This window comes from Eubalaena glacialis, chromosome 1 (genome assembly GCF_028564815.1).
Source record: "Eubalaena glacialis isolate mEubGla1 chromosome 1, mEubGla1.1.hap2.+ XY, whole genome shotgun sequence".
In the NCBI taxonomy this organism is placed as follows: domain Eukaryota; kingdom Metazoa; phylum Chordata; class Mammalia; order Artiodactyla; family Balaenidae; genus Eubalaena; species Eubalaena glacialis.
The window spans coordinates 22789898-22806889 of NC_083716.1; the positions used below are offsets into that span (position 1 = coordinate 22789898).

General features: G+C 39.8%; 1 protein-coding gene across 5 annotated transcripts in view; it reads left to right on the forward strand.

Annotated features, from left to right (window-relative positions):
• Nucleotides 1-16992, forward strand: part of SORCS1 (sortilin related VPS10 domain containing receptor 1) — a 559510-nt gene that overhangs the window by 276792 nt on the left and 265726 nt on the right. For all 5 annotated transcript variants that reach the window (XR_009701631.1, XM_061197256.1, XM_061197118.1 and 2 more), the window contains exon 3: nt 14115-14214. Coding sequence is in view for 4 of the 5 variants with exons in the window: in XM_061197256.1 (XP_061053239.1) it covers nt 14115-14214 (100 nt within the window). In the remaining variant the exon portion in view is untranslated. The remainder of the gene's footprint in view (nt 1-14114; nt 14215-16992) is intronic.

Genomic DNA, 16992 nt, shown 5'->3' on the forward strand with positions numbered 1-16992 from the left:
AAAAAAAAAGATAAGTAGTTCTAAATTGGTGATCTGTTTTATCGTATATAATTTTGGTCCTTTGAGCCCTCAGCTTATATCTCCTAACTCTGTTCATTGTAAGCAACTTCTCTTGAACTAATCATCAACCACAGTAATAACTGCTTACACTGATACATGCTTACTACTTGCCAAGAATTTTCTAGGGAGCATCTCATTTAACCCTTCTAACAATCCTGTGAGACCGATACCATATTTTTCTCCCATTTTACAGACAGGGAAACTAAGCTCCCATGTGTAAATCCTAGAACCTTCACTCTATTAAAACCTTAGTGAGATAAAGCTCACCCCCTTCTCAGAAACTTCCAAAGGCTTAGCATGGCCTACAAAGCTCAATGTGGTCGAGGTGCTTTTATCTTGGTGAGAGACCAAGTTTTATCCTCCTTGTTAGTAGTCTTTGCTCCAGGCATGCTCACCTCCTGGCCATAAGTCAGACACCCTGAGCTTGGACCTGACTCAGTGTCCTTGCACTTGCTTTTCCCGCTGCCTGTAACACTCTTTCTCAACATGTGCACCTCCCCACTTATATCACTCAGATTTATCCTCAAATGCCTTATCAGCGAGGCCCTCTCTGATTATGCTGTGTAATGTAACATGCCCCATTCTCATTCTCCATCCTCCTTACTGTTTCCTTTACTTTCGTAGTATTTACTGTCACCTGAAAAATTATTTATATGTTTGTTTATGTGTTTATAATCTCTTTCCACTAGAATGTAAGCTCCAAAGGAACAACAGTTTTGTATTTATTTCTTCTTTCTCTGTTTTATTTCCAGTGCCAGGAACAAGGCCTGGAATGTAGGAGACAGAACAAATAATTGTTGAATGAATGAATGAATGAATGGACCATTACACTATCAATACACTGTATTTCTAACAATTAGATTAACCTCACATTGTGCCTGATCATGAGGAATCAAAGCCTTAGACTTCTGGTGGACATTTTACAGCACCTGTTACCAAGTATTCTGGTGCCACCAGTGCCACAAAAAGATGCAGGCCAAGAAGGGTCTGAGTGTTTTAGTTTATATTGTGTTCATCTCGATGCATTTAAGAATGCAGGGAAGGGACGATGGTAGGATTATGGATGGAACTGCCAGTTTTTCCTGGATTACTTTGCTTTTTGAATAAAATTGGAAGAGCTGAGGAAAGTAGGACCTGGCATTTCTCCTGGGGACTTGTGGACAAGTGTCAGTGTGGCCTAGAGTGATGGTGTCGGTTAGAGCTCCAGCTCCAGTTGGCTGGACCATCAGATTTTGTGAAAGGGATATTTCATGTGGGTGGGTTAGATATCACTGCATGCAGACTGGCTGGGATAAAGATCAATCGCTGAAGTATTTTTGGGCTTTTCTTTTAAATCTCATTCCATGAGGGATGCTGGAATACATTCTCTGTAAGCATTATATATCTTTTGTGATTTTTACTATCCTCTTTGATTGACTGTCATCCCTCATCCTGGTCCCTTTCCTGAATGTAAACACTGTTTTCAGTTTGATGTGCTTCCGAAGTGTGATTACACATAGTTTCTTATACATCTATGCCTCTGATTTTTTTATTTGTTTGCTTTGTTTTTAGTTTTGGAGGAGAATTAACTTTCATATATGGAATCATGTTTCTTCCTTTACAGTATGAATTAATTCTAAGATGGCTAAGCTTTATAATTTTTTTCTCTGACGAGATGAAGGTACTTTTGCATATTTGATATCCTGTAATTCTGAGAAATGCCTTAGCACACGAATCAGAAAACCTGGGTTTTCTTCATGACTTGGGTCTCACCTAAATGCTTATCTGCAGAATCATAAGGTCAGAGTTATTCTATTGTGTGGAAACTGTACTTTCTTGATTTCAAGAGGTCATGTGAAAGTGTTTAAGAGTTACTAAAAGAGGTTAACTAGGGTGTCTGGAGGGTCGGTTGGGGTGGATGACAGGGGTTTCAATGCATCTTACTCCTTATGTGTCTACTACATAATTAGAGGAGGTCTTAAACGCCCCACTACTTTAATAAAAAAATGTAAACCATTGAACAGAGATAATGAGATTATCTCTAAGACCTTATTGAAGAGCTAACATTTTAGAATTCTTAGCTTTCCTCACAGTAATAGGTAGGGATCCCCCCACAATAAATGGTGATTATTTAAGACATTGCAATGATGTGCAATAGTGAACAAACCATGTTTTCCGACCAGACACAATCATTTCATCCTTAAAGAAGCTAAATAGAAAACCGACAACATACAACAGACAAAGAGGATATACCCCTATCTTGACACTCCAACCCCGGGTTGTCTCCTACAATTTTGGGATGATATTTATCTACAAGCCTAACTCTAGGCTTCACTATGGATGTAGAGTTCCCCAAAACTCCTGCTACAGGAATTCTTGGATGTTACAGTCATGGCTAGAGATCAGATGGTCCAGTCCTCTCCAATTTCCACTTCACTTAACTTTTAGAAAACTAAAGGTAGCAAAAGCTCAGTTACACACCATCATGTGAGTTTGAGGTTCCTACCATTTATAGAAAAAAAAAAAAAAAAAACTAACAAGATAACCTGATATCGGACTTCCCTGCTGGCGCAGTGATTAAGAATCCGCCTGCCAATGCAGGGGACACAGGTTTGATCCCTGGTGCGGGAAGATCCCACATGCCACAGAGCAACTAAGCCCGTGTGCCACAACTACAGAGCCTGCGCTCTAGAGCCTGTGAGCCACAACTACTGAAGCCCACACGCCTAGAGCCCGTGCTCCACAACAAGAGAAGCCACCGCAATGAGAAGCCCGCGCACCGCACCGAAGAGTAGCCTCTGCTCGCCGCAACTAGAGAAAGCCCGCGCACAGCAGTGAAGACCCAACGCAGCCCAAAATAAATAAATTAATTAAAAAAAAGATAACCTTATATCATGATACCCAGAGAACAACTTCTATCATTTAGGATAATTGAATCATTTTAATATCAGGGAATCAAGTATGTCCTATTGTCACCACTAAATGATTAGTTGCTTATGCTTCCAGCATACATTTTTTCATAGTTTTCATTTGTATGTTCTGATTGAAAGACTAGGACGACTGAGTAACATTGGCTTCATTTGATAAATATTTTACTTATTTTTGCATATTTCCAGGCAAGATAATCACAGTGCTCCTTCAGCCAACCAGAGTGTCATGTGAGAGGACCGTGCAGCACTCTGGCAGAAATAGCACATGACGAAGAGCAGTTGCAGGTTAAATTCATTTTCTGATAAGCATTCTAAAACAAGGGATATGCATGTGGATATCATTTCATGGCTGGTACTGTGCATTCTTCACAAGTAGGGGGATAGACTGCAGAGTGCCTAGAACCATCATATACCTTTGGAGCCTTGGTTTATTAGATGCTTTGACTAAGGGTCCTCGTTCAAACAGAAAATTGACTTTAGAATGATAGCTGGCAAATATTATAAACAGTAGTGTTTCATCATTGGGGAAGAAGGTGATCTAATTTCTGGGGATCCATTGGAAAATTCCATTTTTTTCCCCGCCAAACTATTCCATCTTTCTATAAAGAACACAGATCTTGAATGGATGAGCCACCTTGTGTCTGTGTGAAGCTGGCTTTGGGAACTAACTGCCCAAGTGTGAATCCAGGCCCTGCTCATCATTGCTCTGTGTTATGGGCAAGTTGCCTTTCCTCTTTAAGTCTCAATCTCTACATCTGTAAAATGTGGATCATACCAGTACTTAACTCATAGGGTGTTCCAAAGATTAAATGAGGTAATCCTTGCAAAGTGCTTGTCAGCCCAGGGTGTGGAATGTTTTAAGCATTCAGTGAATGTCCACTATGATTATTTGTAAAATATTTGACACAATCAATTATAAGTGTAGGGTGATGCAGCCTATGAGGATGTGACCTCAGCATGATAATGGAAGCTCTCTATGTTGGATCAGAAATGCCTGGGGATTAGGGTCGTGTCAAAAGAGAGAACCCTTTAAAAAGCTGAGCAGACATGCCTTTCTCCTAAATTTATCTTTACCCCTGTAACTGATAAATGCATGTTATGTTTCCCATTGCTCCATTTATACATAATATTTAATACATTAATGCATAATACATTTTACATACATATTTGTATGAGTGCTTCCTAAGTAAGCCCCTATTCTCTTATATTGTGCCTCGGAATTACTCCTGCCTGACTCAAACTCAGCAGGGAGCCCTGAAATTTTCTTGCTCCCTTGCCCTCCAAAAAGAAATGGCAAAAAAACACATGTGAAATTTCTCAAATTACATCTTCTGGTAATAGAGGAAAAGATTTAAGGGCGTTCAATTCAATCAGCAACGTTGTCTGAGCACCTTTTGGATGGCAAGGAGAAGCTACAGTGGTGGAGAGAGACAGCATAAATGCAACTTGCTGTCTAATAGATGGCCATCAGGTGAGAGGGGAGTAGACCCAGATAAGGGTAATATATGGCAGAATATGAAAAGCAACATAAGAAAAGTTCAAGGCAGTTACATGGGGTGTAAAGGAGAGAGTCATTCCATTCAGCAGAGGGATGTGGAAAAGCTCCAAGAAGGAAGGGATATTTGAGTCCAGCCTGGAAGTATATAAATGAATTTTGATGGGCAAAAAGAAGGGCGAAAGGAAAAACGTGAACTAGTCCTGCCTTCAGAGAAGGCAGTCTTTTGGCACGGGAAACTGTGAACCTTGACAATTTCAGTACAACGTGGGGGTGGGGGTGGGTCTAGGATGTCGTAGAAGAAAGAATAAAGGCTGCCAGTCAACTGGCTTTGTCAGGAAAGGCATCCCAGGGAAACTGACAGTGGAGTGGAATCTTGAAAGATGATAAGGAACGTGTGTCCTCTGACCTCCCCACTGCCACCAGTGTGTCTCTTGAGCAATGGGTATTGTATTTGCAAAGACATGGCGGCATGAGGGAGGCCGTATCTATGAAAAGGAGTGAGTAGTAGTCTCTTCTGGACTATTGCAACAAGATATAGCCACTGCAGAGATGACAATGGCCTGCCCCGGAGATGGAAGGAGAGCTGAAGTGGAGGGTACACATAAGAGACACTGGGGGAGCTTCCCTGGTGGCGCAGTGGTTAAGAATACGCCTGCCAATGCAGGGGACACGGGTTTGAGCCCTGGTCCGGGAAGATCCCACATGCTGCGGAGCAACTAAGCGTGTGCGCCACAAGAACTGAGCCTGTGCTCTAGAGCCCGCGTGCCTAGATCCCGTACTCCGCAACAAGAGAAGCCACCACAATGAGAAGCCCGCGCACCGCAACGAAGAGTAGCCCCCGCTCACTGCAGCTAGAGAAAGCCCGCATGCAGCAACGAAGACCCAATGCAGCCAAAAATAAATAAATTAAAAAAAAAAAAAAAGACACTGGAGACAGACAATCCTGTGTGTGTGTGTGTGTGTGTGTGTGTGTGTGTCAGAAGGAACTGATGGACATCACCTCATTAGGAAAATTACTCTTTTCTGTACCCGTTCCCCAAAAAGCTGAACAGGAGACCTCTGCCTAAATTAATTTGTCCTCCCTTTCTTAAGCAACATAGTCAGAGGTCTGGGTATCAGTACCAATTTTGGTTATTTTTATACTCAAAAAATGAATTGGAAGATATTTCAGAGGTAAGGGTAACCCCTTTCTTTAATGTTAACTGTAATATAGATCGGTTTACTTACTGCAGAAATGTCTGTGGGTGGCAATGTCTTGTATTCTATATCGCCGCTTTCCCACGGAGCAATATCCATACACTTACAATCAAATATATTCAAGTTTCTTATCTCGGCTGCCCTGTGTGACTAGAAGCATCAAGAACACAGTGTGATGCAGGGAACTACATTCAATATCCTGTGATAAACCATAATGGAAAAGAATATGAAAAAGAATATATATATATATGTATAACTGAATCACTTTGCTATACAGCAGAAATTAACACAACATTGTAAATCGACTATACTTCAATAAAGAAAAAAGCACAGTATGATGATACAAGGAAAGGAAGAATGATAACAAAGAAAGACCAGAAAGATGAGAGAGGACTTTCACAGCTTATTAACACATAGGTACTGTCCCTTACATTTAAAAAATAAACAATTTTTTTTATTACAAATTAAATTACATTGCAAATACTGTGACATATGGCAGAGTGGAAGTATCTATAGCACACTGACATGCCTCCCCCTGATCCTGCTGTTTAACCCCCTTTGCTCTGATTCTGCAGGTTAATCTGAAAAGCTCAGTGTATCCAAGAAATGGAGGGAAGCTTGTTCAGCTCTGGATTCACCATAATGTCTCAGCAGCACATTTAAATTATATGTTTAGGCTGACAGGCAAACGTATTTCAGGGCAGAATCCTTAGAAAGCAGGAGACAATTTCCTTCAGCTCCACGTCATCATTTGATGTAGACTGCCTATTCTCGAGGTATTATGAAAAATGGATTGGGAGATATTTTCTTGACAGTGGGTAGACTAATGGAATCTGGTGACTATCTTTTAAATGTGCAGAGGTTTGTTATAACATGGTAATAGAAATATCAGTTGCACTGACAAGTTAAAAAAATCTGTCAATGAATGATAATGAAGTTATTTAAATGTCGACTCACTCGCAAACATTTTCCAAACCCTAAATTATTCTCACTGCTTTAACCTCATGCATCCTGAGTTACGCAGGAGCGGAGTCTGCGATGCAGCCGGTGCACCTTTGCCTTCGGAAGCTATTTTTATGCCTCCAAATGCACCAAGAACAATGGAGGTGGCTGCTCTTAATGATTTTAGGAAAGAAACAAAACACAGAAGCCGCAGCCGCTTGATTTAGAGGTAAACACTGTTCTGCTTTCAGGACGTCTCATTTGAGCTGATTTCAGTGATGCCTGGATGCCTCCTGTCCCCAGGCTTCCCTCTACAGCTTGAGTCTTGGTTTTGTGACCTTGGCAACATGGCACGGTGTCTGGGAGAGAGTATCTCCCCTCTCCGGGGCCTGGAAGTGGAGAAGGAGGGGGTCAGGTTATTTGGATACTTTCTAAAGCCTTTTTGAAGAAGTAGCCTGGCTCATCCTTGGTTCAGAGAGTGTGTCCATCAGGCTTCATGTATTCATTCAGCCTCGGTATGCAGAAGGCGCCTGTTATGTACCAGCATCATCCTGGAGACTAGGGACTTGGGCATGAGCAAAGATGTGCGCCGTCTTTGTGGTACTTAGAGTAGTCAGGAAATAGATGCCAGGCAGAGGTTTCGCCATTAAAAAGTAGAGGAGCATAGAACATGTTCACCACCCTAGTCCCGCTTCATCCTGCACAGCTGATTGTATTTGTGCACAGCAGGGGCTGCAGTGGTTTTTGCCAGACTAAGCCTCTTAATTTTGCATTAGTAGAAATCCAGTGGGCCACACAAGAAGAGCAAACATCTGTGAAGTCAGCCACTCAGCCAAAAACAATTGGGTTTCACAAGTGTCTGGGGGACTCTTCTGAGAGCTAGGAAGACAGCTGTGCACAAAACAGACATCTTTCCTACTCTCATGGAGCTTACATTCTGGTGGAAGATGACAGACAATAAAAAAAAAATAACTAAAAATCTATCAGCTGGGGGTAAATACTATGAAAATAAAAGAGGCTAAGGAGGTGCAGTGTGCTGGAAGAGTGAGAGGGGTCACTATTTCATACAGCACGAATGGTGTCCAGAAAGAAGTGAGGGGCCATCTGTCAGGGTATCTGGGGAAAGAGCTTTCTAGATACAGAGAATAACAAGGCTGGAGTGGGCAGGGGTGGGCAGGAGAGGGGAAAAGGAGAGGGATTGAGGAATGAGCATCTCAGAATTATATTGCAAACCTATTAGATATAAAAGTAAATGTGACTTTTCTATAGCAAGTCTGGAGTTTGTTATGGAGACCAGTACACTGACTGGTTGGTTACTCAGATAGTGAGCTCCTGAGTCCAGTTCTGTTCGACTGCAAGTCATTGCTTGTGCTATTAGGCTGTGACGTCTTGGTAATCTTCATGAGCCATCATCAAATCATTAACAGTTTGACCCACTCACTTTGTCCATATTTCTAGGCTTCCCAGGAGCCAAGGTGGACCAGATCAAAGACATACTTTCTCTTCCTCTTACCTCATTGTGAGAGTTTCTGGTTATGCTTTTTTTTTTTTTTTTTTAATTTATTTTATTTATTTTTGGCTGTGTTGGGTCTTCGTTGCTGCGCGTGGGCTTTCTCTAGTTGTGGAGAGCAGGGGCTACTCTTTGTTGTGGTGCACAGGCTTCTCATTGCTGTGGCTTCTCTTGCTGCGGAGCACTGGCCCTAGGCACACGGGCTTCAGTAGTTACAACACGTGGGCTCAGTAGTTGTGGCTCATGGGCTCTAGAGCACAGGCTCGGTAGTTGTGGCACATGGGCTTAGTTGCTCCGTGGCATGTGGGATCTTCCTGGACCAGGGCTCGAACCCTGGTCCCCTGCATTGGCAGGCAGATTCTCAACCACTGCGCCCCTGGGGAAGCCCTGGTTATGCTTTTCTTAATATCGATTCTCCCTGGCAGGGCCTCTGTATTTCTACTAAGTATGAAGAGAAGCAAAGTTTTGGCCTATACCACAAGGAACTTCTAATGATTTCAGTTCATATTCCTTTTACTAAGAAATACAAAACTAGATTTTGTAAGTGTATTTCCTTTTCCTCTTGTAACTTTTGAGAGAGCCAATGCAGCATGGGATTAAGGATACAGCCCAGAATGAGGGCTGTACCTCCAAGTTCTGTGGCCTTAGTTAAACAGGTTAGTTATACATCTGAGCCTTCCTTATCTGTAGCATGTGACTATCAGTGTCCATCTCATGGGATTCTGTATGACCTGAAGAGCTTAGATCACATTGTAAGCACCCAATAAATGTTCGTTTTTATTTTCTGTTAGGTGTCTTAAGCATAGTAGTCTATTCAGCAATGGAATCCTGGCACAATTACTATAGAAGCCGAGTGCAGAATCTTTAACTATCAAATTCCAGTTCTTACCCTTATCTTTCTGATCCAAGTCCCACACAGAGGTACTAGCACATATCCTTTAAAATATGATAGGCTAAATGTGGTTACGTTTTAAAATGGTAATAGCTTGATGAAATAGTCTTATCTTCTAAGCAAACTAACTCTAACTCATCTTCAGTGATTCAGATTTTCCTTGAGGGTTCATGTGATGGGTTTTAATTAAGTGTTGGGCAAAGAATATGAAAAATCAAGAAAAAAAGATGAGTGATAAAATGAACAACAAAAGCTATCATTTGTAGATTCTTTATTACATACCAGCTATTGTGCTCAGCACTTTTTATGGATTAATTTAGTTTACAAATGATTCTGTGCTTATTTATTATCTCATTTGATGTTATAACATTATAGTAGAGGAAATCCAATCACACATTTTATTTCTGCCACTCGTTGTGGAAACTAGCCATGCCCTGTATTCATCCCTTCTTCAACTGGGGGACTTTGTCATTTCAAAGAGATCGTAAGTTCTTGGAAGGCAGGTGCCACTCCTTGAATGTGGTTTCTCTACCCCTTAGAGAAGCTCATCTTAGTTCTATGCATATAGTAAATACTTAAATAAAGACATCTTTGAAATGTTCTAAAAGTCACTATTTAAGATATGTTCGTAGAAAGGGTAGAATAAGGATTAAGGATCAAAAGCAAGAACCTGCAATCCTTGACTTAATCATTTGCTATTTGTCAAGGCTGCTTATATTATGTCTTAAATATGTCTGTGTATGATACATATTTTTTAAGATTACTTCCCTTTATTGCCTTTACAACAGCAGTCACTATGGTTAGCATAACTGGCATTTCTCTTTGCAGATTTGATTTGTTTTAAATATTTTTATTGTTCTCCTTTTCTTATGAAACCAAGATCCATAATCTTTTTTGGCTTTTTTTTTTTTTTTTTTGTCCTTCATATTGTTTCCCAAAGTATGTTGTTCAGAACACTAATCTCATTAGATATCTCTCAAGAATGGATCCTATAATCAAATATGCTTTGAAAATGCTTCATGAAATATGCATGTAAGAGGTTCACAGTGTATATTAGAATAATAAAATTTATGCATGTATATAAGAATAATAAAATTTCTAAGTTCTGAAGTGAAGAAACATTAAATTTTGCCTTATCAAGTGTTTCCTAACATTTTTTGATCTTAGGTCACACTCCTCTCCCCCATATCTAGAGGTGATACTTAAAATATTTAACAGCTAGTGCACTGGCTCAACAGCCAGCCTGCCGCTCAACTGTCTGTCTTTCCCCTGCTCTTTCGGAGCCCACATACCTGGGAGACTGAATTTCCCGCATTTGACCATGCAGGCATAACCAGAAGCATCTGTTAGCTGTGAAGGGGAGTTTGCAGATGGGCACTAGGAATTGCCTTCCAGGGTGCAGTGCCTCCTCCAAGGTCACTGTCTCCTCCACTGGGGCTCAGGCTGACTGGAGTAGGCAGTGGCCATTCAGAACAGGTGCTGGCGCAAGTTTCTTGGGGACGTCTGCTGTGCCAGCCCCCATCTTTCGGTTGCTGGGACTGTGAGGTGATCTGGGAGTTCTCCAAGGAGAGACCATGGTGGTGAAGCTGGTGGAAGTAGCTGTTCTGTGAACTTGGTGCAGTAACTGTTTGCCAACTGGTTTGCAAGTATTGAGTATTTTCACTCCTGTGTCATTGTACCAGTGTATTCCAGCTGTTTGTTAGTTTTACCCATGATACTTGTCAACACTCTAATTCTAGTTCTGTGGGACAACCATGGAGAATTGCCAGTCTATGCCATTTAGGGTGTGTGGAAATACATCATTTTTTTTTCTTCTTTCTATCAATTATTATAATACCATAATGTTTAAACATTTAGTTCTGCTGGAATTGAGAATTAACAAATTTCAATTCACTTTTTGAGCTTTGGAAAATCAAGGGGCAAAAAATGGCACAAAAAGTAATGGAAGATACCTGAAGTATCTGGATTGGTGATGTTATAATAAGAGAAAAGTGCCCAATAACATATTGTAAGCTATCTGAAAAAGAAGTTGTTAATGTAAATCTGAAGTAGTCACTCCATTATCATCTTGTCACATTGGGATTTCAGTTAAATACACACACACACACACACACACACACACACACACACAGAGTTTGCCCTTGTAGTATGTTTTTTGAATGTAAAAATATTCATTTAGTAGCTCAGAGATCAAGTTGATAGAAATTATAAGAAACTAATTATCATGCTTTTATAGACTGATCCCTACCTCTCTGGCCTCCTTTCCATTATCCCACTAGAAAAATTGAACCGTTCTCTCATCTCCAACATAGTCCTATTGATTTCCACCTATCACTAGGCAAAATTTATTAATGTAGAGGTATTTGTACATTTCATCTTCCTCTCATCACCGCCCCCCATAGATTTTGCATCTGGGTTTTTTGTCCTTGAACTTGTGAGTATTGTCCAGAATATTAAATAGAAAAAGTTTTCCAGTAAAAGGAGTTAGAGAAAGACTAGTGAAATTTTGGAGACAAGCAAGTCTTAGTAAGAAGAGAAAGTTGACCCAGTAAGGCCAGGGTAAGAGTGGGAAAAAATAGTCAAACACCAAGATTAGACTGAGTAAGGGAAGAAGTCTCAGATATTTCTTAGAAAGTAGGAGGGATTTTCACATCAAGATGAGTTTGAGGAGAAAAAAGTAAATATGGAAGGAGAATTTAAAGTTTGTTGTGGTTCATGGATAAGATCTTCTGTGAAGAGTTTGGGATTATTCTTCAAATATTCTTGGTTATCAAGCCAGTGTTTGTTCAGTTGGGCTAGAGCACAGACTGGTCCTGAGGAAATCCAGTTATATATTTGGATTACACAAGGTACTTCTAGTTTTTGATGCTCTGACTACAGCTGACCCTTGAACAACACAGGTTTGAACTGTGTGCATCCACTAATACATGGATTTTTTTCAGTAGTAAATACTATAGTACTATACAACCTGTGGTTGTTTGAATCCTTGGATGCAGAACCACAGATGTAGAGAAACCACATATATATATAGGGCTGACTGTAAGTTATAGGCTGATTTTTGACTACAGGAAGAGTTAGTTGGTGCCCCTAACTCCCTTGTTGTTCAAGGGTCAACTCTACATTCCTTTTCTAAAGCCCTACCGATTTTCCATTTTCAAGGTCCGTAGTCCTTCCAAGAAACTTTTCATACCACTCCAATCTTCAGTGATTTGGAGTATAATCTAAATTTTATAAAGTATTGACTATTTATATTTATTTACTTATAATTTATATATATAATATTATATATTATAATAATATAATGTCATTTATAATATTTATGTATTATATATATGTATATATAAATTTTTAGGGTAAAGAGATCCCTGGATCCCCAGCCACAATAATTCTTAATTTCTTAATTCCAGGAACTTATATTTTATAGCTTTCTGTCTCCAGTGCCTGGTCCAGAGTAGGCTCTTAATATATGGTGTTGAGGTTGTTAACAGAAAATTCTTCTATTTAGTCTTTATGGTCTGTGGGAATATGTAACTTCTATCAATATCAGAAATAAATTAAAATAATTACATTTTTGTGGTTTTCTAATTAAACCAACTTTATTTTCTGAGTCTTGTTAATTTTTATCTCTTTCATTACACATAACACATTGCAACTTTTTTTCTGCCTCTCAAAGCTGTTAGATTCTTGGGACGTCCCTGGTGGCACAATGGTTAAGAATCCGCCTGCCAATGCAGGGGACACGGGTTTGAGCCCTGGTCTGGGAAGATCCCACATGCCACAGAGCAGCTAAGCCCGTGCACCACAACTGCTGAGCCTGCGCTCTAGAGCCCGCGAGCCACAACTACTGAGCCCGCGTGCCACAACTACTGAAGCCCGTACACCTAGAGCGCATGCTCTGCAACAAGAGAAGCCACCACAATGAGAAGCCCGCGCACCACAAGAAAGAGTAGCCCCCACTCGCTGCAACTAGAGAAAGCCCACGTGCAGCAACAAGACCCAATGCAGCCAAAAATAAATAAATAAATAAAATAAAAAGCTGTTAGATTCTTGAGAGTAGGGGCTTGTGTTGTATCCTGCTACATAGCACAGGGCCTGGTCCATTTTAGAGGCTCTACAAATGTAAATGAATGAATGAATTTCATTTTCATTGGGAATCTCCTATATGTATAAAGAAGGCTGACAAGAGATTTTATATGTTTCCTTTAAATTAAAAAAAAACCAACAAAAAACAAACAAAGCTATGGTATAATGTAAACAACACAGGGCTTAGGGCCAGGATACCTAGAGTCAAATTCTAACTGGCTTTGAATAGGTCACTTAAGTTCTCTGAACCACTTTCTTCAAATACAGATAATATTTCCTACTGTACATGGTTGCAATGATGATCTAATAAGATGTACAATTCTGAAATATGTAATAGACTTACATAGAAGAGGTGATTAAGGCCTATTTATTCAGTCTGAATTAATAAGTTACTGACCAGCATCAAGAAGAGATGAGAGAATCTCCAAAAAAGATAGAGTCAGTACCAAGAAGTAATATTCTCCCAACTCCAAGTGGCTTAACACTGGAAAAGGCCACCAACTAGAATTGTGAAATTTCACTTATTATCAAGACATTTTCTTATTCTTAAATAATAGGAAAAGACTGAATGACCTTTGGAGGGACTGACCCACCATATATTCTGTGACTCATGAGAGAAAACACAACTTGTAGATAAATCAGGAGAACCTGCTTTTCCACTTGCCAGAGATAAAGCAGACGTTTGGAAATGTCAAATCTGAGTAAAAGGTCTTTATTTCTTTGGTTAATTCAAGGGACACCCTCATTCTCAATCTTTGAAAATTAAACACATTCTTTATGCAATGCACGTACCTTAAGGAGCAGTGAGAGATGGAGTTTTAATTTTTACCAATTCAATTTAAATGCAAATGTTAACCACTCACATGATGCTACTGTGTACATAATTAAGCATCATTATGTACTACATGAATCATTTAGAAACCTCTGGAGAGCCATTCTACTATGTAAAACGTGCATTATACTGACAAGCAGACAGATGACGTATATACTTCTGTCCTCATTAATGCTCCTTTTGAATTATAGGTCAACCGATTATGGGACAACCTATGAGAAGCTGAATGATAAAGTTGGGTTGAAAACAATTTTAAGCTATCTCTACGTGTGTCCTACCAACAAGCGTAAGGTAAGAAATGTACATTCAGAATGCTATTTATTCATGATGTGACTTCTGTCTTGGCTGGCTAACCTCTCTAAACCACCTAAAAATCCAATACAGTTAAGCTTTAAGAGATATAGATGAGTTGATGGATGTTAAGGTGGTAGAATGTCTGACACATCATAATTTTCAGATCAGCAGCTGTGAATGTAGGAGGGAGATGGGGTAGGTATATCATTACCATTTCCAAAAGACAGCTACAGGGAATGTCTTGTTGAGTGGATGTTCAGACTCTTGTTAAGAGCTCTGACCAATCAGTGACAAGAATCAGAATGAACCTTGACAAAACAGAAGAAAAGATGGGATTTTCATGTGATGTCGCCCTGTTTCCCTTGACATGGAGTAAATAGATTGGCTAGAGTTGAAGTAAATGCATTGTCCTACAGCAGGTTGGAAGTTTCATTTCGAAAGTTTATTCAGCCTGCACACAAATGTCAGGATGGAGGCAATGCTGGGAAGGAACCCTGGTGATCATCATAAGCCACATGCTAATTTTACAGATGAGAAAACTAAGGTTCAAAGAAAGGAAATGACTTGCCCCCATCACAGAGTTATGGGCACAGTTGGGACAAGATTCAGGTTTCTTGCTTGGCAGTCATACCGTTTCCACTGTATTATACTACTCTTATGAAGAGGGTTTATTTACTCTTCAGAGAAAGATGTTATTTTCTTAGGAAGAAAATGTTTGCTTTTAAATGAGAAAGACCTATTTGTCTCAAGAGGAGAGTGGTGTTACATTCATTGTTTGGTTTTAAAAATTTGCACTATCCAATTCTGAATTCTGACATATAATTTCTAAGTATTATGTGAGTTATATGAATAGATATGAGTATCCATCAGGAAACAGAAAAAGGTTTTTCATTCATGTGTCCTAAGCCATATTCTGTTATGATGGCAGCCCTGGTACCTAGGTTCTCATTTCAGATCTGTCAGTGGATACTGTTAGTGACCTTGGGTAGGTAGGTGCTACATTTTGTCATCTGGCCTGTGGAAGGTAGATTAGTACATCTCTAAACAGGCATCCTCAACTCTGGCTGTACGTTCAGAGCACTAGGCGTCCCCAAATACGCAAGCCTCAGCCCCACTCCTCTTGCTCTGGGTTAGACCTCAGGGAACTGTATCTCACGCAAGCTCCCCAGGTGCTTCTGGTACGTATCTGGGATTAAGAACCACCTAGGTAGGGCGTAATGTTTCTTCTGGCTCTAAACATTTCAAGTTTTTATTTTGGAGCAGCATAATTTCCCATTGTGCATAGTCTCTGGAGTCAAATGGCTTGAGTAAAAACCCAGCTAAGCCAATTAACAAGTATATAACTATGGTGATTTACTTAATCTCTCCAAGCACAGTGTCATCAAATTGAAAATGGGGATAATTATAGTACCTACCTCATGGGGAAAGTTGTAAGAATTATATGAACTAAGGCATGTCAGGTGTTTAGCACAGAATAGTTAAGGCTTAATCATGTTTTCTCTTCACTTTATTCTCCTTTTCTCATCTTCCTTCTCCTCCTTCTTCATATAATTATTGGAAGTGATAGTAGTGATTATCCTCTATAAGTAGCTGTGTTCAGTAGAACTTTCTGCAATGATAGAAATGTACCCCTAAGCTATCCAGTACTATAGACACTAACCACTTGGGGCTATTATTTGAAGTATGGCTAGTGTGACTGAGGAACCAGATTTTACATTTCATTTCATTTTAATTAATTTGAGTGTAAATAGCCACATGTGGCTGATGGCCACAGTATTGGACAGCACAGTTCAATAATGTCAACCTCACAAATTTAGAGATTTACCTTGAACACCCCTATCTTCCCCTTCCTGGCCGATGACCGGTCCATCGTCAACAATTACATTTAAACAATTTTGATCTGCTGTATACAGTCCTAAATTGAGGAGCTGAACTTATATCCTTTATTTTTTATAATGAGATTAATTATGTTTGTTGGCTTTGAATCGATTCTTGTAATCCCTATTGATTTTTCCTCTAGTTCACATTTTTAGTAAATTTCATTTAGGAATCAACAATCTGTAGGCACTATAGGATACCAAAAGAAGTAAGCCAGCTTTCTACCCTCAAAGATCCTGTATTCTAGTAGTAAATGCACTATGACGTTCTGTAGTTGAGAAGTCTCTGACTCTGCTTCCACCTAGCAGGTTACTTTGGGTGAGTCATTTACATTTTCCTGTTTGTAAAGTGATACAGGCAAAAACAAAGGAATCTACAGCTGGAAGAGACCTTAGAATTGTTCTCATCTAGTGACAGTCTCTGTTTTATTAATGCCATTAGAAAGGAATATGATTTTTAAAAATAGGATGTCAAATATTGAATGTAGGCATAGGCTTTTCTGTAGCAGCAGACTATGTGGTAGTGACCTGAAGACTACAACATTGTTAGCAGGAGCAGGACTTGAAGAGTGAGATCTCAAGTCCAGATGTAGCTCCTAAGACTAGAAGGAAAGCTTAGACGTAATACAGAATGGAGCCCTGCCATTGAATCTATTCATGTCAATACATCAATATCAATCAGGCTGCATACTTAATCTATAGTTACCTGCAGGGCTTTCAAAAAAGACATTTGGCCATGGGCATTTAGCTAAAATTAAGACTTGGCTGATCCTTTTTCCAGAGAAGAAGTAGCCGTTGCCCGTGACTCTGAGAACAGCTTTCTCTCTGCAGGTTAACTTCCAGAAGCAGAGGCAGGTCTGAGCTGTTTAAATCACAATGTTTATGGGTGAACCTAGGA